The 21,489-nt window shown below is 31.0% G+C and overlaps 3 protein-coding genes across 3 annotated transcripts; 1 reads left to right on the top strand and 2 right to left on the bottom strand.

Moving 5' to 3' along the window:
• Positions 1-3: 3 nt before the first annotated feature.
• LOC111414673 (Protein O-mannosyl-transferase 2) lies at positions 4-11,914 on the bottom strand. Its single transcript, XM_023046070.2, has 14 exons — positions 11,611-11,914; positions 11,465-11,548; positions 11,320-11,404; positions 11,165-11,269; positions 11,004-11,112; positions 10,684-10,952; positions 5,580-5,686; positions 5,334-5,526; positions 5,076-5,276; positions 4,784-5,024; positions 4,572-4,720; positions 607-760; positions 408-548; positions 4-348 (listed from the first exon to the last, which is right to left on the bottom strand). Exons 1-14 carry the CDS (start codon positions 11,631-11,633, stop codon positions 131-133), a joined length of 2,079 nt encoding a protein of 692 aa, XP_022901838.2. The 5' UTR covers positions 11,634-11,914; the 3' UTR covers positions 4-130.
• Positions 9,199-10,663, bottom strand: LOC111414675 (ubiquinone biosynthesis protein COQ2, mitochondrial). The gene has a single exon (XM_023046072.2). It carries the CDS (start codon positions 10,488-10,490, stop codon positions 9,378-9,380), a length of 1,113 nt encoding a protein of 370 aa, XP_022901840.1. The 5' UTR covers positions 10,491-10,663; the 3' UTR covers positions 9,199-9,377.
• A 3,537-nt stretch (positions 11,915-15,451) lies between the features above and the next one.
• LOC111414680 (probable maleylacetoacetate isomerase 2) lies at positions 15,452-21,385 on the top strand. Its single transcript, XM_023046079.2, has 2 exons — positions 15,452-16,270; positions 16,385-21,385. The coding sequence occupies exons 1-2, from the start codon at positions 16,253-16,255 to the stop codon at positions 17,018-17,020; spliced, it is 654 nt and encodes a 217-aa protein (XP_022901847.1). The 5' UTR covers positions 15,452-16,252; the 3' UTR covers positions 17,021-21,385.
• Positions 21,386-21,489: the final 104 nt, after the last annotated feature.

Raw genomic sequence — 21,489 nt, 5'->3', positions numbered from 1 at the left:
GGCTGATTTTTCTTATGTAGTAGATTAGATAAAATTTATTTTATGTAATACACAAATATACCAATACAATTTAGTAATAAATAATTTTCTAAAAATATCATTTAAAAAACATTGCTTAAATCTAAAAATTTTAAAATTCCCAACTATCCAACCATCTAAGACCATACATGGTTGAATTTAATTCATTAGCATGTGGACCACTCATTCCATAAGCTAATGGGGAAAATAATAAAAAGCTATAAATAAGACTTGAAATAATAAGTACTAAAGATGTGTGATAAATGGTAGTTGAGATTTTCTTTGGGAATAAAACGAATACATTTTCTAAGATATAATCCAAAATAATACCTGCAAAAGAACAATTAAATTTGAATAAATATAACTGATATAAGTAAAATTATACTCACCAGTTAGCATAGAATTAAATATGAGAGCTGGGAAATAATGATGAAAATATAACACTCTGCCCATAGCCCAAAATGGAACATAATGTAATAACCAACCAATAAAAAGCCATGTACACCCCTTAACTTTCATATAATTGTGATCTAAAAATGTTTAAAGATTAAAAATAATAATCATTTTGAAGCAAAATTTAAATTGTACCATTATTATTTGGTTGAATGTAACCTCTTTGTTCTTTGATGGCGTTAATAGAAAATACTATGAGGAAGATGGCCAAAAATAACAAGTTTGACCACCAAATAACTGGATTTCCTAATAAATAAATTCGGTAGTTGGATCCTGAAAAAAATTGACCCTGCAAAATAAATTATAAATCATTATACTAATATAAATAGTATCTGCAAATTTTTTTCTAAATAGTATAAGATGAATCTATAAAGTGTCATATAGGATGTGATCAAAGTTATTTGGAGAAATTTCAAATGCCAAAACTAGATAAAGGAGGAGGATTGCTGACCTGCTCAAGGTATAAAAGTTAAAATACACACAAAGTTGCATTTGTTGAAATTAGTTGAAAACCAAGTACAACAATGCATAACTCCTCGAATATGCCATCCAACTCCACCAGGTAATACTATAAATTCAGTAAAGCATAAAAATAACTAAAAATAATATATAAACTAGTTTACTTAACAAATCAAACTTTTAGAAACAATAATTCTGAAATGGCACAAAAGAGCTATCTGAAGAAAACTAATTAATTAGATGTTAGATAATACAGAAATTAAGAATGACTGCAGCAACCAAATCATGATTTGTGCCAGAGATCAAAGAGTTGGTTGAACAAAAATTGTATACTAGCAATACAAGAGCTTTCCCTCACAAGAGAAGTTAAGTATACATTGAAACAAGAAACACAATGAATACAGCAAATAAAAAAGGATTAAAAGGGAGTACAGGGCCAAATTTACCTATGATGTAGATAAAGATCAAAGAAAAATTTGGAAGATCAAAACATTTTTCAAAACAATTCTCAAACTCACAATTACTTTTCAAATAAAGTTAATTATGGCTACTAAGTTTTATTCACTAGGGTCAATGACTCTAAGATAAAGAACTGTTTGGACAGGTTATGGAAGTTGTGTAATATATGGGGAATTAAGAGATCAGTAGTGCTTGTTAAGGTGCATGGCTCCTCTATAGAAAGGTTGGATAAGGTTTTTTGATTACCAGGGTTGGGTTGGTCTAAAATTAGCTATCTAAATTAAGGTGACCATTCGTACTGGTTTTACCAGTACACTACTGGTTTTTTAGTAATTAGTCCTGATTAATTGCGAAGTGAAACCAGTACACAAAATTTAGTGCTATGAGTAGTTATGGGTTAATGAGTTAAGAATTTTGTGAATTCGTTGACATCGAATACAAAAAACTCTTGGGCTAGAGTGCCACACGATGGTTGGCGTTACCAGCCTTGAAGTCTTATTTTACATCACTTGATAAGAGCCCCACAATTATCAAAAATTATTTTGATAACCTAGAGACGGAGTCATGGCTTTACTTTTTGCATGATGTGTCTTCTATGTTCCACACTGTCTATTAGCAGAAATCTCCTGTCTTTCTATTTTGAAAATAGAAAGACAGGAGATTTCTGCTTTGGAAACAAGCAGTATTTACAACGACTTAAAAACCAATTTAGTTGAAAGAAAAGAAAATGCTTTCGTGCCATTACAAACGCGGCAAAATTTAAAGAAGCTGGAAGATGAAGGCATTATTAAACCTACTATTTTTAAAGAAAAAGTAGTGGAGTTTTATGAAACATGAAAAGGACATTTTCAACAAATACAAAAATTTGATTGGAATCTGTTAAATGCCAAACCCACATATGACTAAATTCAAGTGTGCAGTGATTATATGATTATATTCTTCACAATTTTCCTCATGTCAGTCTAATTGAAGTTGACTACTGTTTGATAAGATTTGCTTTGTCCTGCGTTACACTACAGACGAAAAAATTACCTACTGGAAACGAAATTCTGTAACAGTATCAAATAAATAGATTGAAATATTCAAAGCATTCAATGAAAATGATATTTCTTACAAAAATGTTGGCAAATTGGTAGAATATGCTTCATGTGTGCCCGGAACTAACGCAGCTACTGAACGGGTTTTTACACTTATGAACAACATATGGACCAGTGATAAAACCCAACTACATGTTGCAACCTTGAAGAGCATGTTAATTACCAAATATAATATAAACGTTACTTGCACGGAATTTTATCAAACCATTCAGGAAGATGAGTTATTATTAAAATGTATCCATTCATCAAAAAAATATTAAAAAAAAAATATAAATTAGAAATGTAGAATAATGTAATGTATCTTTTTTTTTAATCTTTTATATTTATTAAAACGTTTATATTATTATAACGCATTTTTTATTTTAACCAGTTTTGACAAAATCTACAAAATGGTGAATGCGCCTCAAAGTTTTTTTTATCAAGAATATGTGTTGGTTTAAATTTTTTTAAAAATGGTCACCTTAATCCAAATGGTCAGAAAAGGAACGGTTCATCTAGCAAACTTCAAATTTGGCACAACCTAACTCCAAACGTTCTTTACAACCTCAAAAAGTTTCATTTGTTAAATCTTATCCGTTTTGGAAAAAACTACCCTTCTCGTTTAATTACTTTTTCAATAAATATATCAAATAGGTGGTTTTTAAAAATGTATATAAAATGAATGGTTCACTATAGAAACTTCAAATTTGGCACAACCTAACTTCAAACGTTCCTTTTTAATTTCAAAAAGTTTCAATTCTTAAATCTAATCCGTTTTGGAGAAAACGACCCTTTTCATTTAATTACATTTTGAATAAATATCATATCAAATAGGTGGTTTTTAAAAATGTATATAAAATAAATGGTTCATCTTGGAAACTGCAAATTTGGCAGAACCTAACTTCAAACGTTCCTTTACAACCTCAAAAAGTTTCATTTCTTAAATCTTATCCGTTTTGGAGAAAACGACCCTTCTTGCTTAATTACATTTTCGATAAATATCATATCAAATAGGTGGTTTTTAAAAATGTATATAAAATGAATGGTTCACTCTAGAAACTTCAAATTTGGCACAACCTAACTTCAAACGTTCCTTTTTAACCTCAAAAAGTTTCATCTCTTAAATCTCATCCGTTTTGGAGAAAGTAACCCTTCTTGTTTAAATACATTTTCAATAAAAATCATATCATATAGTATGGTTTTTAAAAGCGTATATAAAATGAATGGTTCACCCTGGAAACTTCAAATTAAGCACAACCTATCTTCAAACGTTTCTTTGCAACCTCAAAAAGTTTCATTTGTTAAATCTTATCCGTTTTTGGAAAAAACGACCCTTTTCGTTTAATTACATTTTCAATAAATATATCAAATAGGTGGTTTTTAAAAATGTATATACAACGAATGGATCACCCTGAAAACTTCAAATTTGGCACAACCTAACTTCAAACGTTCCTTTATAACCCCAAAAAGTTTCATTTCTTAAATCTTATCCGTTTTGGAGAAAACGACCCTTCTTGTTTAATTACATTTTTAATAAACACCATATCAAATAGGTTTTTCAAAAATGTATATAAAATAAATGGTTCACCCTGGAAACTGCAAATTTGGCACAACCTAACTTCAAACGTTCCTTTTTAACCTCAAAAAGTTTGAATTCTTAAATCTCATCAGTTTTGGAGAAAACGATCCTTATTGTTTAATTACATTTTCAATAAATATATCAAATAGATGGTTTTTAAAAATGTACATAAATCGAATGGATCACCCTGAAAACTTCAAATTTGGCACAACCTAACTTCAAACGTTCCTTTTTAACCTTAAAAAGTTTCAATTCTTAAATCTTATCAGTTTTGGAGAAAACGACCCTTCTGGTTTAATTACATTTTCAACAAATATATCAAATAGGTGGTTTTTAAAGATATATACAAAATGAATGGTTCACCCAGGTAACTTCAAAATTAGCACAACCTAACTTCAAACTTTCCTCTACAACCTCAAAAAGTTTCGATTCTCAAATCTTGACCATTATGAAGAAAACATCTTTTTGCGTTTAGTAACGTACAGTTATAAATTATTAAATAACTATTATTGATTTAATTAACATACTCTATAATTTATTGGCCATTGCCATGGACGTGAAGTAATCTCTCCCTCTTTGGGTTTCAATCCAGCATTTCCTTGAAACATCACAGCATGAGATTCGATAAATCTTTCAAAGAAACTTGGGGCATATACTTCAAAACTAACATTTTCCACTAAAAAAATAAAATACACACATCTAATTAATTTAGGCATTCAAAAATTTGGTGATAATTAACATTTATCAAAAATATTTTCTTCAACATTCCACACCGCATGGGGATCCCTCAAATTAGGATTACAAGATACTTCCTGCTGTTCATACCCCCATTTGGGGAGTTGTTTTCCACTTGTTGTTAAGATACATGATTGAATATAATGGACAAATTTTAATTTGGTATTTACGGCGGTTACTTCTGCTTTATCGTTCGCCCCAATAACAATCACTTTCCAAACATCATTCGCATCCCCAGTACCATTCTAATAAATAATAAGTTAATTTTTATAAAAATAAAATAAAACGATTTTTACCTCTCCATATCCAGTGACTTGCAAATGTTTTTTTGTTATCGGCGCTGGTTCTTTATGCGAATGAAGGTTTCTTTTCGTGGCAATATGTTCCAATCGGATTAAATCGCCACTTCTAAGGATTTGTACGCCTTCAGACGTTTCCGAATTGTATTTTTTAATTATCCATTTATTATTATCGTCTTTGTGAGTGTACGTTGTGATCTATTATTGTAATTTTTTTTATTATGTTGAAAGTAATGTTAAATGAGGTTAAATTACCTGTTGTTGTCTGGCTCCTATTCCATCCGGATACAAATGATAATGTGAATGAAGATAACCTCCACCTGTCCGGTGATTTTTTAATGTTATAATCGCACCATATGCGACTTGTCTTGGCATGGTCGCATTGTGTAAACTATTTCCGATTAATTGTGATTGAAAAGCGGAGCTATAAAAGCCATCTCCATTTCCACTACAATAAATTAAACGTTACTTCAACAGATAAATGTTAATTTAAGAAATTACCTTTTGTGTAAAACTGTTAAATGGATGTAGAAAAATATCATGTATAAACATATTGGCCATAAAATTAAAAAGAAGACTCTTGCTGCTAGATGTTTTAGTGTTACTGTCTAAAAAAAAGTTGATTGAAAATAACTGAATTAATACAATAGTAAATCTCAATCTAGAAATCTAAAAATTGAATAGTCTTGAATAGAACACAGAGTCCAAGAAATAGCGTTTTACAACTTGTTTAAATTTTTTGGGGCACTCCTGAGATCTAATCGACCGGGGTAATCTATTATAAATTCTTTGGAAACATAAAAGGGACTTCTTTCAAATGTGGAGGTAACATGTCGAAAGAGAATCAAATGCCTGAGTATCCTGATTTGGCAAATGCTGATGCGTTGAGCAGATTAACACTCAAAGTTGAATGTAGAGAACCACCAAGAGCATTGGAAGTACTGATGTTAGAAAACTTACCGGAAAAAATGATAGAAGCAAAAGATATAGCGATTGCTACGGCAAAAGATCCAATCTTATCTGGGGTAAGAGAATGGATTTGGAAAGGATGGCCTCGAAATCCTAAAGAAGTGTGCGCAGAATTTCAACCATTTATGGCACGATGCAGAGAATCATGTTACATGGATTGTATCCCATGGGGAACACGGGTTGTGATTCCACCAGAAGGGAGGAAAGAAATGCTAGAACTACTCCATGCTTCAAAACTTCTTCAACTCGTTTAAAAGCTAATACGTGCAAAGTTTGCCAAGAAACGCGTAAGGCACCAGTGCATCCATGGGAGTGGGCAAAAGCGCCTAGTCGAGATTGCACTTAATTTTGCCGGTCTGGTAAAAAGAAAAACATATCTAATTACAGTTGATTCTTATTCAAAATGGCTGGAGGTTCATCAAGTTCAGACTACGTCAAGTGCTACAACAAAATTGGAATATGAGTATGAAATTTTCCCAAAATAAATAACTTTTAGTTTTTGAAAAAGCAATATTTGATAGTATCTTGGACCCAAATAAGTTGACATATCTTATCAGCTTTCTTATTAATTTCATTTTTATTCAAATATCGCAATAATGTGGCAATGTAGGGGTATCACTTCAGAAATGCACCAGAAATTATAGCCATAATGGCCGGATAGATACATATGCCGAATAACCGGATATCCGGCCGAAGGGGATGCCGATTATCCGGCTTTTCGCAAAATCACTATCCGTTCCGTCACTAATTTCTAATTAATGCACGTTTCTTACACCATCCCCAGCTTTAACTAACTCAGGAGTGACCCAACTACTATGCCTAACGTTTAGTGTACCTCGACGCAGCGTTGCCAACCTATGTCACACAAATGTCAGTAAACTAGGGATTCGGAGCATATTACAAAAAAACTTTTAGAAGAAATGTTGTAGCAGATTCTGTTCTTAACAATATTGCTCTGTTGCACTTTTGCTCTCAGATGCGTCAATATCGAGAAAAATACAAAAATATGAAAATTGTATGAATTTGTTGCGTTTTCAAGTTAATGGCAAGATTCGTGCTACGGAGCATATTACAAAAAAATGCTTTGAACAATAGTTGTAGCAAATATTGTTCTTAACAATATTGCTCTCTTTCATTTTTGCTCTCAGATGCGTCAATATTGAGAAATGTACAAAAATGTGAAAATTGTATGAATTTGTTGAGTTTTCAAGTTAATGACAAAATTCGTGCTACGGAGCATATTACAAAAAAATGTTTTGAACAATAGTTGTAGCAAATTTTGTTCTTAATAATATTGCTCTCTTGCACTTTTGTTCTCAGATGCGTCAATATCGAGAAAAATGCAAAAATATGAAAATTTTATGAATTCGTTGCTTTTTCAAGTAGTTAATGGTAACACTCGGGGAACAGAGCATATTACAAAAAAACTTTTAGAACAATAGTTGTAGCAAATTTTATTCCTAACAATATTGCTCTCTTGTACTTTTGCTCTCAGATGTAGAGATATCGAGAAAAATACAAAAATATGACAATTTGATGAATTTGTTGCTTTATCAAGCAGTTAATGGTAGCACTCGGAAAATGGAGAATGTTACAAAAAAGCTTTTGGAACAATAGTTGTAGTAAATTTTGTTCTTAACAATATTGCTCTCCTGTACTTTTGCTCTCAGATGCGTCAATATCGAGAAAAATATAAAAATATGAAAATTTGATGAATTTGTTGCTTTTTCAAGCAGTTAATGGTAACACTCGGGAAATGGAGAATGTTACAAAAAAACTTTTGGAACAATAGTTGTAGCAAATTTTATTCTTAACAATATTGCTCTCTTTCATTTTTGCTCCCAGATGCGTCAATATTGAGAAAAGTACAAAAATGTGAAAATTGTATGAATTTGTTGCGTTTTCAAGTTAATGGCAAGATTCGTGCTACGGAGCATATTACAAAAAAATGTTTTAAACAATAGTTGTAGCAAATTTTATTCCTAACAATATTGCTCTCTTGTACTTTTGCTCTCAGATGTAGAGATATCGAGAAAACCACAAAAATATGACAATTTGATGAATTTGTTGCTTTATCAAGCAGTTAATGGTAGCACTCGGAAAATGGAAAATGTAACAAAAAAACATTTGGAACAATAGTTGTAGCAAATTTTATTCTTAACAATATTGCTCTCTTGCATTTTTGCTCTCAGATGCGTCAATATCAAGTAAAATGTAAAAATATGAAAATTTGTTGAATTTGTTGCTTTTTCAAATAGTTAATGGGAACACTCGGGGAACAGAGCATTTTACAAAAAAACTTTTGGAACAATAGTTATAGCAAATTTTGTTCCTAACAATATTGCTCTCTTGCATTTTTGCTCTCAGATGCGTCAATATCGAGAAAAATACAAAAATATGAAAATTTGATGAATTCGTTGCTTTTTCAAGTAGTTAATGGTAACATTCGGGAAACAAAGCATATTATAAAAAAACTTGTGTGGTAGTCTTGTAGGGTTAGCAACGCTGCCTCGACGTACCATTGGACAGCATAACTCAAAACAGTAAGTAAAAAATACTAAAGAAACTGTTAAAAATATTGTCAATGTGTACATCCAATAATACATAAGAATCAAAAACTGATCAGTCTCGGGATATAAGTGAACGATAGAGTTCGTGCAAACATAAATTACTCAGTTTTCTAACAGCCAATTCCCTGTGCGACTCGACACCCGCTCGAGAAGCACCACTGTCAATATAATTGAACACCAACAAGCCAGCAAAGTGATCAGCAATATTTGCATCAAAAACATTAAAAGTACACAAATCGATTGGTAAATTGGTTACCATATAATCTAAAGTAGACTCGTTCATGCTCGTTTCGCCAAATACTATACGGGTAGGATCAGTACTTTTTCCATTAAATTGAAAAGAATCAAATACGTCCTGCAACATTTTGGATATTGAACAATTTCTATTAATATCTATGTTCAAATCTCTGCATAACACAAGATTTAGAAAATTAGTTGATACATAAGACTATGAATAATATGAACAATTTATCAATAAAAGAGTTTTTTATAATTTAAAGAAACACAACAGGCCTCCAACTCCATTTTTGACACAAAATTACCAATATCAATAACTGAATAAAGAATAAAGTTAAAATTGATTCCCAGAAATAAAGAGTTTATTTCAAAATGATAATCTAATAATATACAAATCACATATTTAGATAAAGAATGTACAATCAATCCATTTAAATACACTTAAAATATATATTCAAATCAATATTCTTCAACCATACAAAACATTCTTTAGTAATCACATTTTATTTCTTAACTAGATTATTCACCTCTCTTCATCTATTAAAACCTGAAGCTCCTCTTCTTTGTCTTTGCTCTCATTATTTTTTTTAAACAACATCCCCAAAACAATCCCCGTAAACAAAATCAACCCAACTTGTGAATTTGAAATAAATTTACTAGCACAATCGGCGGGATTGTGAATATTTAATGTAATAATTTGAGAAGCAATATGTGTAGCAACTAACCCCACTGAGGTGTAATAAGGCCAAGTTTGAGATGCCATAATTCCGGATACAATTAATGATCCAATCATTGTTGAACTAAACGCTGTTAACCATATTTTCGTATTTTTACCAAATCGTAAAGCTGTCGATTTGATTCCTAGGATCATATCATCTTTTTTATCTTGATGTGCATAAATTGTGTCATATAAAATGGTCCAACAAACTCCAGAAAGATAAAGAGGTAAACAAACCGGGCTGTTTATATGCCCTTGAACAGCGCTATATCCGAGTAAAGCGCCCCAATTAAAGGTAAATCCAAGAATTAATTGTGGCCAATAAGTTATTCGTTTCATTAAAGGATAAGTTATAACTAATCCCATCGAACTAGCGCCCAAAAAGATGCTATACCAATTCAATTGGGTTAAAACCATCAATCCAAAACTTAGTTGTACAGCAAGAAATGTCCACGCTTTTTTCATATCTAATTCTCCACTGACTAAAGGTCGACTAGATGTTCGAGTAACTTTTCCATCAATATCACGATCCCACATATCATTAATCGTACATCCAGCACCTCGCATTATCAAAGCTCCAAGACCAAATAATGTGAGCAAATACGGATCAGGGAAGCACCCTGGTTGTGAAGCAGATGCAATCCCCCAACTACATGGCCAATATAAGAGCCATGTTCCAATCGGTTTATCATACCTGGCAAGTTTTAGATAAGGTTGTAGCGATTTAGGTGCACTTTCCACCAATTTAGCCGCTAGTTTAATATTGTGTCTTGCAACTTGTTCGGAAATTTCTATTTTTGAAGATTTATATCGAAACGTGGTAATCGCTGGTGGTGTTTTGAATAACATAACCTCACTTATTACATAATGGAACGTCCGCGATTTATTTATCTTACACATATATCTTAATAGAGACATAATTTTGGCTTAGATTTATCGAAATTTATTTATTATTTAATATATCATTACGTAGTAGTTTCAACATTTTTGATAAATATAATCAACGGATTATTTTGAGGTTAGAAATCAAAATGTCTAATTTACAAATGACCTAATGTGTCAAAAGTTCTAAACTACCACAAATAATTTAAATAAAAAAATTGTTACTTACGATTGGTTTTGTTAAATCTCCTAAAACGGTCCATAAATCGCCAATAGTCATCAATCCAACAAGTAACACAACAAATAATCCAACGAATTTTACAGATATACAACATGATAGCATCGTACCAGAAAAAGCCAACCAAAACCACCACGTTTTCGAAAACGGTTTAATTCGATTCGATGAGACTTTTACACCTCCTAATATTGAAGTCATCATAAAACATAATAAAATTGGATCCAATAGAATGTATTGTGTCAAAGTTAATAACCCAACATCTATTAAAATAAATAAATTTAGATACTCAAGTTTTATTCTTTATTGCTTACCAAATAAAATGAATAGTGATGATAAAGCTGATGCTATCACAGATTGAGTTAATTCATCTACTATTAAGTATGTAGTTGGAATTACTGTGGCCCCCATTGCTGTACAAAACTAATAAGAATTTTACATTTTGAGTTAATTTATGAGCCATTTCTTATCTTACTATTCGCATTCCAATAAAGTTAACATTCTCATATTTATCACCTGGTTTATCGAAAGCAAAATTGCCATCATAACCTGTTAAATAACCCGAAAGACCAATCAACATCTAAAAAATAAATGTTAAAAAAGTCAGACACTACAAAAATGATTGTTTACTTTTCCCAATGGGGGATGAACATCGAAAAAGAATGTACGATTAATATACCATGATCCCATTTTTCCGAAATGAGTTTCATCCCAGCTGAAAATAAAACAAACCAGGTAAAATAAGTGTATTTGGGTCATGATTTTACTTCATTACCAGATATGATCAGGTTCAGTGACTTTATAAAATCTTATTATTAATGTTAAAACGCATATTGTTCCAAAAACAAACCACCAAGTTCTACAAAAAAAAGTGGAACTTAAATAATTGTTATACAATGTAATAGTTAGAAAAGTTTTTACCTGTTCACCTCAGTTTTAACCATTTTGTGTCTAAACTTTCTCTAAAACCACACTTTACGTTTTCAGTGAAAAGTACTTATGACATACTTTAGAAAGGTATCTAAGAAAAAGGTTTAATTGTTAAGCACCATTACTTAATTAGGATTTAATTGTTAAAATCAAATTTTCTTTAAGATATAACGGTATTCTTAAAACTTAGTGGAATAATTCACATATTTAGAATATTTTTTTTAACCCAGGTCTGCCAATCTCTTTAAAACATAAACAGTTAATTTTTATATTTAATAAATTTAAAATCTTTATTTATTTAAACTTGATTACGAGATTAATATTAATTTTTACAAAAATAATATGGTTTACAAAAAATTGAGGTTATTCAATTACTTTCAAGTTGTGTTTGTGAGGTGTGGAAGAAACGTGACGTCACGTAGGTCTCGAAGCCATTTTAACTGTAGGATATGGAGGAGTTTTTATTTTAATTCTTTACCTAAATTTGTATTTCTTTGATGGTTATTTGGTTATAAACAGTTGAGGAGAATAGAAAGAAACTGCTTATAATAATTTCAACAATAATAAACTCACGATATCTTTTTGTAGGATAGAATCTCTAATTTTCCATAGAATATGAACAAAATCGCGGGTGTCGGATTTGATGGATATGCAGCATTGATGGGGAAAAATAGGCTGTACTTAAAGAATTAGAATGAAGCACCCCAAGACTTCTTTCATTGTATGATGTACAGACAGGATTTAGTAATTAAATACTTATGCTCATGATCTGACATATGGCATATGGCTACAATCTTGGCTAAGGAAGCAAATTTTAACAGATTAATAACACTTTGGAGGAAACTCAATGTCTCTAGTTGTAGGCAATCATTACATTTATAACTTTTCCGTCAACAACTTGTTCCGTTTTATCACATTGAGGAGTAAATACTGGCACAATAGCACAATTCATAAATAAATGAAGAAATGGTGATTGGGCAATTATAAAAGAACAAAATATTGATGCGCAAACCACTTATACCAGCGTTTCTCAACCTTGCAATATTCGAGGCTCAAGGCCCAATTTTGAATAACAATTTATATGGCGCCCCCTACCATTCCTTTTTTATATAATAATAAAATACGACGTATATTATACGTTCAAAATTTTGACCCTAATCCCCTTAGTGCAGCGTGTTGTCAGTGTCTTAGACCCTAGACTCTATGGCTAGAACCCTAATATAGAACTTAATTACAGACCTTCAATATTATGGCAATGCCGCCCTGTTATATCCCATTTAGGCACAGTATAAAGAGAACCAGTAGGGACTAGCTGGCTTTTTATGCAGGATGGACTTTTTCAACATTGTTAAGAAGTTTGCCACCAGAACTACTTTTCTGCAAATCTGTAGAACTCAAAGCAACAGCATTCGCTTTGTTTGATGTTTTAAATGATTTTATTAATAAGGCAAACATAGAGTGGAAGAATTGCGTTGGAATATGCACCGATGGTGGTCGTACAATGTCTGGATGATTTCAATATTTACAAGCACAAAAATCTTCACAATGTGTCTGGACCTATTTCATAATTCACAGAGACGCTCTGGCTTCCAAAGAAATGAGTCCTGGTGTCAATATTGTGCTAACGACAGTTATAACTGTAGTAAAGTATATAAAAATAAGACCACTAAAATTAAGAATTTTAATGCACTTTGCAAAGATATGAGTGCAGAATATTCGACGTTGCTAATTGCGAGGCCAGATGGTTATCGAGTGGGAAATTTCTACAATGTGTTTATGAGTTAAAAGAGGAAATTGCCACTTTTCTAGAAGAGGAAAACCGCCCGGAAGCCGAAAAATTGGAGATGCTTTATTTGTTATTAAATTGAGTTACTTGGTCGACACATTCGAGAAAATAAATACCCTGAATCTACAACTCCAAGGAGCAAACACACATATGTTGGATAGCAGTGATAAAGTTAGTGCTTTTTGTAGAAAGTTGGAGCTGTGGAGCAGAAATGTGATACAAAAAAACTAGAAATGTTTGCACGTAATAAAATTAAAGTTGACATTGCCAACTGAAGATTTTTTTCACGACTAAACCTGTATTACAGCACACTATCACAAACACAGAAGCCGCTTGGTCACTGGTTACGTTTTACGATTATACAGGTGTTTCTGTAAGTCATGGCATAAATTTAATCATTAAAACTAGAGACAAAATGATGACAATTCGCGTAAAAATTTTTAAAGAAAATAATCTAGGGTTTGGTTTTGTACTTTTAAACTGGTTTTTATTTTATATGGAATTTAAATTTCATCAGTTTCGGCCCTTGGCCATCTTCAGAGACTCTACAAACAGATTAACATCTCTCATCTTATCCATTTTATAAACAAGTTTCTTAATATTTCTTTTTTTTATTAAAAAAGTTCACATATCAAAGCCGAAATCTATTAATTACTAATTTACACAATTAATGTTTAAAAAGTTGTAAAATGAAATTAAGGACGATTGTTACAAGATTACAGGTTAAAATTTAAGCACACTCTTCTTTAACAAAAGAAATATTAAGAAACTTGGGAAAAATTCAAGAATAAAGCTTAAAAATCGACGATCTTTTTTAATCAACGTGAAATGACCCAAAAAACACGTTAAAAATAAAAAGAAAGTGACTAACACTAGATTAACTTCACTTATAAAACTTCTAATATATGATATAACTAACTTCAGGTTTAAAATGTCAACCTCAATTTTGACATATTTGTAATCGTCGTGAAAAATCCTTTAAAATGAGTCCAAACATGATACGTTTAATTCCAATATTACTCGAGATATAAGCAACTTCCGGTTTGAAATGTCAATGTTATTTTGACATATTCTTGATTTTTATAAAATGTCTTAATATTTGTTACAAAAACAAAAATACAATAAAGAAAAATAAAAAATTAAGGTTGGTATTAATATTTAAAAATTAAATTGCTATCTTCATTGTTGTTAATTTAGGGTTTAATGTTTTTTATTCTAACTTTTTTGTTTTTTGAGGTAAGTGCGTCTTGTTTGGACTTATTTTAAAGGGCTTTTAATAAAGAATACATCATGAAAGAACACCATGAAGTTGTCCATTTGTCTGTTATAGGATAACTAACTTCAGGTTTAAAATGTCAACTTTAATTTTGACATATTTGTAATCTTCATTAAAAATCCTTTAAAATGAGTACAAACACGACATATTTATCTTCAATATTAATGAAGTTACGGCCAACTTCCGGTTAAGAATGTCAACGTCAATTTTGACATATTTGTAATCATGAAAAATCATTTAAAATGAGTCCAAACATGATACGTTTAATTCCAATATTACTCGAGATATAAGCAACTTCCGGTTTGAAATGTGAACGTTACTTGGATATATTCTTAATTTTTATAAAATGTCTTAGTATTGGTCACAAAAACAAAAAAATTTAAAAAAAATTAAAAAATTAAGGTTGGTATTAATATTTAAAAATTGAATTGCTATTTTCATTGTTGCTAACTTTGGGTTTAATATTTTTTATTCTAACTTTTTTGTTTTTCAGATAAGTGCGTCTTGTTTCGACTCATTTTAAAGGGTTTTTTAATAAAGAATACATCATCAAGTTGTCCATTTGTCTGTTATATGATAACTAACTTCAGGTTTAAAATGTCAACGTCACTTGGACATATTCTTAATTTTTATAAAATGTCATAATATTGGTCACCAAAACGAAAAAATAATAAAAAAAAAATTAAGGTTGGTATTATATTAATATTTAAAAATTGAAGTTTTTTATTCTTTTTCGTTCTTTGAGATAAGTGCGTCATCTTTGAACTCATTTTAAAGGTTTTTTTGATGAAGATGACAAATATGTCAAAATTGACGTTTCAAACCGGAAGTGATTGTATCTTCATTAATATTAAAGTTAAATATGTCGAGTTTGGACGCATTTTAAAGTATTTTTTATGAAGTTGACAAATATGTCAAAATTGTAAAAGTTCCTTCATCTTATACAAATAAATAAAACATTTCTTTTATTATATCCCCTTTACTATATTATAGATTTAATTTACTCTATTACAACTTTAATTAGAAAATAATTCTTGAAATGAAATCAACAGTAAAATATAATGATGCAACCAAAGTGACCTACTTAAAGTTCTAAGTTCTAGGTAATCAATTTTTAACAGGGATTTAGATATATACCAATCTGAGGCATCTTTATCAAATGGAGAATGTTTTTCAATGTATATTTCTCAAGAAATCTCTTGCTTTCCAAGTTTGGGGGTTATGTTATCCCTAGCAGAGTAAGTTAGGGATTTATTTTGTTGTACAGTTGAATTTGTATTGACTGGAGGATTAGGGTGCGAAAGAGACAACCCGCTGTTTAAAATACACTATTATTTTTTTCCGAATTAAACCGGATTAACAAGCTATACAAAAATTCTAAATATTTCCCTCGGTAATATGCGAATAAATTAACATAGAAAACCAGTTTAACCGGTGTTTAAGAGACTGTGTAGAGTGGTTTAGACTCCAAGATCACAGTGTTGTTTAATCCCATATCGACCGGCGGTGGTATTTTTTACGAACAACTTCATCAAATTCAAAGATAAAGGAATCATCAACAAACCGATATAATGTCAGTAATTGGAAAGGTAATCACACAAAGTTTTCTTTATCTACCATTTAGTATTTGCTTAAAGAAAGTTTATTAATAACTTTATCTTTACAATACAGATTATTATTTACTTAAATTAATTATTTTTTAGCCAATTTTATATTCGTATTGGAGAAGTTCTTGTAGTTGGAGAGTAAGAATTGCTTTAAATTTAAAAGAAATCCCATACGAGATTAAACCTGTCTCATTAATAAAATCGGGTGGAGAACAACATTCAAATGAATATCGTGAGGTAAATCCAATGGAACAAGTCCCAGCTTTACACATCGATGGGCACACTTTGGTTGAATCCTTAAACATCCTTCATTACCTGGAAGAATCCCGCCCTCAACGACCATTAATGCCACACGACGTCATAAAAAGATCGAAGGTACGTGAAATATGCGAAGTGATAGCTTCTGGAATCCAACCCCTCCAAAACTTGATAGTTTTGATACACGTGGGGGAAGAAAAGAAGAACGAATGGGCCCAACATTGGATCACCAGGGGATTTAGGGCTGTGGAAAAATTGCTTTCGAGTAGTGCGGGGAAGTATTGTGTTGGAGATGATGTTACTTTAGCCGATTGCTGTTTGATTCCGCAAGTTTTTAATGCGAGGAGGTTTCATGTGGATTTGAGACCGTTTCCTATTATTCTTAGGATCGATAGAGAATTGGAAAATCATCCGGCGTTCCGAGCTGCTCATCCAAGCAGCCAACCTGATTGTCCTCCAGAAGCAACGAAGTAATTTTTTTTTTAAGAATACTGGTAACTCTTTTGTAATATAGTTTTATGTTAATTATCAAATACAGGTGGTTACATTTAGAGCGAAAAACTTAATATTTCAAATTTATTAAAAATCTTATTACTTTTTATAAAATGGTAAATAAAATTGTGTTTATTTAAATAATTGGAAATAAAATTTTATGATACAAAATTAAAACCTATGACATAAATTATCTGGGTTTATGAATATCATAATAAGTTATTAAACATTAAAGATAAAGCTAAAATTAGAACTAAGGGCTGGTTTATCAATATCTAGTTAAGACGATTTATCTGCCAATGAAAATTGTAGCTGAAAGATAACGTCGACGAATCGTTTATCCACCTGTAGTTTACGGTCATCTTATAGGTAAATATGACATTTGGATACCCACCAGATTTGAAGTACTGGTTGAGTACGTAAGTTTGGTTGCTTGGTGAAAGGAAATGACAACAAAATCAAAATATAACTCAATATATCGTCAAAAATAAAATGATGACGATTCATGTAAAAAAAAATTAGTAAAAGTCTTCAAATTTCAAAGATACAGGCTATCAAAGTTAGGAAATTTTAACACATTTTTTCAAATATCTTAAACACTATTTACAGTAAAGCGCTGAAATTCGGTACAGTATTATAAATCAATGTCATGTAAAATTTGTGAAGCAATTTATGAGTTGGATCGGTCCACGGGAACAATGCTATACAGGCTGTTCCTAAAGTTTGTTTGCCCAGAACTTTTTTATTCTGTCATAACCTTACATTTATTTTTGCAGTTTCTAATAGTAAATTTAGTTTAGAAACGTTTATTACTCTTAGATAATATTGATAAGGGTATATATTATGAGTGAAACATATTCCCCAAATTTCCTTTTCCTAGCGTTTATGATTTTTGAGAAAAAAAAAATTAAACCAAAATTTTCCGCCATTTTTGGAGGGGTTTAGCTCCTTAGGGGAGCCGAAGTCGTCCATGGTTCATATATCAAAGTACCCTTAAAATTTACTAAAGAATCACCCCTTGAAGTTTGTTGCAGTCATTCAGATACACGCTGTATATGTATCTTGCAATAGTTTTACAGCGTCAATTCTTTCCTGATTTGTGATATGCATTTTTTCTTTAGATACTTCTCTCTTCATTGTCTTTAAAATATGGAACAAACAAATATATACTTGGGCTTGAGGAAAACTGTCTTTTATCACATTTCTTTGTAGTAGATCCTTATCACCCAAACATTTTATTTGATTTTCACAATCAGAATTCTCTTCTGTACAGGTGTTCAATAACCAAGAAAATGTTTCTTTGTCCTCGTGCGCTGTTATAACAATTGCTACTATTTCACTTTGACCATTTGAATCCTCTACAATCATTATAAATAAATACTGTAAATCCTATATTTAATAACTTATAAGGACCACCATTCATTGCTCTTGGGGCATATGTTACATTCTGCAAAAAAAATTGTATATAACAATTTTATTGCATCGTTGCTATTCTACGTTGTACTTCTAATAGTTATCTATGTACTCACTGTGAATGTCTTTCAATTCCTTCACAACATGTATCAAATCGTTGCTAACGTTTTTCATACTATATGAAATATTTGATAAATCTTTTAATGTACTTAATTTTCCAGTTAAATTCAATATCTTTTGCTGAATCAGCTTGTTATTTCCACGAACATTCAACAAACCCTCGACCATACATTTTTCATCAGAAGTTAATTTACAATTAGATGGTAAATGATTAAACATCACCTAAAAGTGATGGGTGTATAAGGAACATGGTTAGATAATATGGAATTATTGGATATACTATAAAATATACATAATCATGCCTACTTACTGATGACACATTCATATTTGTCTAATGATAGCAGGACAATTTATCTTACAAGTACTAAAAGATTCATATAAATAATGCATATTTAATAATTGTGTTATATTATCAAACGCCGTTGACGATATGATAAATACATATTTTTTTTTTAATTATTATACATACCTTGTTTTACGTAAAGCTCTACCACGACTTCTTACCATATCACCATGAACGCAAACGTATTGAACCTCATAATTTATTAGATCAATCATCGGCTCGTTGCTCGGTCCGTTCCCAAACTACTCTTCAATATCTTGCTCTGTGAAGTTTGCTTCTCGATTTTGTAGCATCTTCTTCAGTTTTGTAATTGAAAACTCTTTTAAGCCTCATTCAGCTTCTACTTAATTATTATCTAATGATGGCAACAACTTCCGCCTGACGATTTATTGTCCTCTTACGTACACCATTCCAAGCCTCAGTCACGGTAAATACAGCATCTTTTAAATTCATGTCGTTCAACGTTTTAGTGATATTATCTTCACGCAAAACTGCATTCAAGAGGTTTTTTTTTTATAATTACTCTATCATTTGGATCGCATTCTGATCTATACGAAGCAGTGGTGTACAATTAGGCTGCAAAAAAGTGTTTGTGCAGGTGCGGTATCTAAAATGAGAAGCGCTTTCGGCGGAAGTTTCTTGGTGGTCAAAAAAAAGAAACGTCGTACTGCTGGGACAAAATCATTGTGGAACCATTCTAGGAATACTTCTTTAACCCATGGTTTCCTTTGGTTTTTGTATATGAGTGGTAAATCAACATTTTTAATGCCCTAAGTCATCTCGTTTTTCTTATAAACAAAGCTAAAGTATATGTGCACAAGGCATAATAGTAACCCTGACTTTGGACACTTTTGTGTCTGGTGCTTCTTCTCTGTAAATGTATGTTTTGTTTGGCAAAACTTTTCAATTTCATCGGCATTATAGACTTGATCAGGAGTTAAATTAAGATCAACATTCTAATTCCATATCTTACTTTAAATTTTGTCAAACATTTTTTCAAAAGACGCTCGGCTTAACCCGAAACTTTCGTTAGGTCTAGGTCTAGTGATAGTGTTAGTTCTAGTTTTAGTTTACTAACACTGTGTTTGTTTTTTCTAAAACTAGATTGCTTTTTAAATCATTTCGAATTAAATCAAATGGCAGAATTGAATATTCGCTACCCGCATCTAGTTTGAAAACAATATTTTTCCCGTTTACATTTATTTTCTGCATCCACTGTTTAACATTTCTATTCTTATTATTTATAGAATCTAATTTAATGTACTTATCTTCCACCTTGGTACTCTCTTCTTCTTTATTATGGCTTTCTTTGACATCTTGGATATTCTTTTTATTTGTTTCGTATTGAACTTACAGACCTCTTCAGAAGTCTTTCCGTTCGCTGGACACTGCCTTGGCTTGTGATTTCGATTGCAGTAGATATTTGCACTTGTTCTCCTTTTCTTTCGTTTTTGTTTTTTCCATCCATTTGCTTTCCTCCTTGTTTCACGTAACTAACCACATTTCCTTCTCCTTCAGTTAATAGTTGTCTTTTAGTCACTTCCGAAGCTCTGCAATACTCTATGGCAGTGTTCAAAGCAAGTTTAGATGTTCGGAGCAACCGTTCTTGTAATTCTTTGTCATTTATTCCTATAACGACTTTGTTCTTTAATAATATCTAAATTTTCAAAGTTACATGTTTGAGGTAATGTTCAAAAAATGTTCAAAGTCTTCATTTTCTCCTTAAAATCGATTAAAAAATTTAAATCGGACAATTATGCGGCTTGCTTCTTCTTCGGCGACGGTCAGAAAAATAGAAACTTTGGTTTCACGTCCTTTTTGTCATATCCTAATGCTTTCATGATCAAAAAAAAGCTTTTCGCTGTGGTACAACCCTCAACGCGTTAACTTTTAGTTTTAAACTTCCCTTTATGCGTTCGCTTTTCTATTTTTCTGTTTTTTTTTTTGGTCCTACGTTGTTGAATTTTCCTGTAGGCTTCATTTTTCCGTTCAGTTATATTTGCACATATTTCGTCAAATCATGCTATTCTCCTCACCTTTTTTAACACGCTTTTACAGCTGTGTTAAATTTCACTTTAATTCATCACACATATCAAGATAATGTTTCACGTAATTTGTATTGATTCACAAATTTAAATAAAAACATTTTAAAATTAAAAATAAATCAACATAGTTGTTTTTGAACAATATGAACCACCTGTATATAATTTTTACTTACCTATACCTCCCAAAATGTATTTATTATTATTAATTTGTTGAATGTTTTGTTTTCTTTAATTTTGTTAAGTTTATATTTCTATGCGAACAAAGAGTTATCAGTAATTAATAAAAAGTACAAAACTTTTCGTTTTCAATATGTAACCGAAACAAGTTTTTTAAATTTTATATTTTTTATATATTTAATTGTGGTAGAAACGGATAAAACGTTTTTCAAGATAAAACATTTTTCAAATAAACGCTTTTTACCAAAATTATTCGTTATCATTTCAAAACCATTTTTATTGAGAATCTTGTTACACATCACATAAATTACAATCTCAAAAGGAAAAACGAAATAAAAGTCACTAATAAAATC

Source organism: Onthophagus taurus, chromosome 7, assembly GCF_036711975.1.
Source record: "Onthophagus taurus isolate NC chromosome 7, IU_Otau_3.0, whole genome shotgun sequence".
Lineage (NCBI taxonomy): Eukaryota > Metazoa > Arthropoda > Insecta > Coleoptera > Scarabaeidae > Onthophagus > Onthophagus taurus.
Note: the sequence above shows the minus strand (reverse complement) of the source record. Positions and strands in the feature narration are given on the sequence as shown.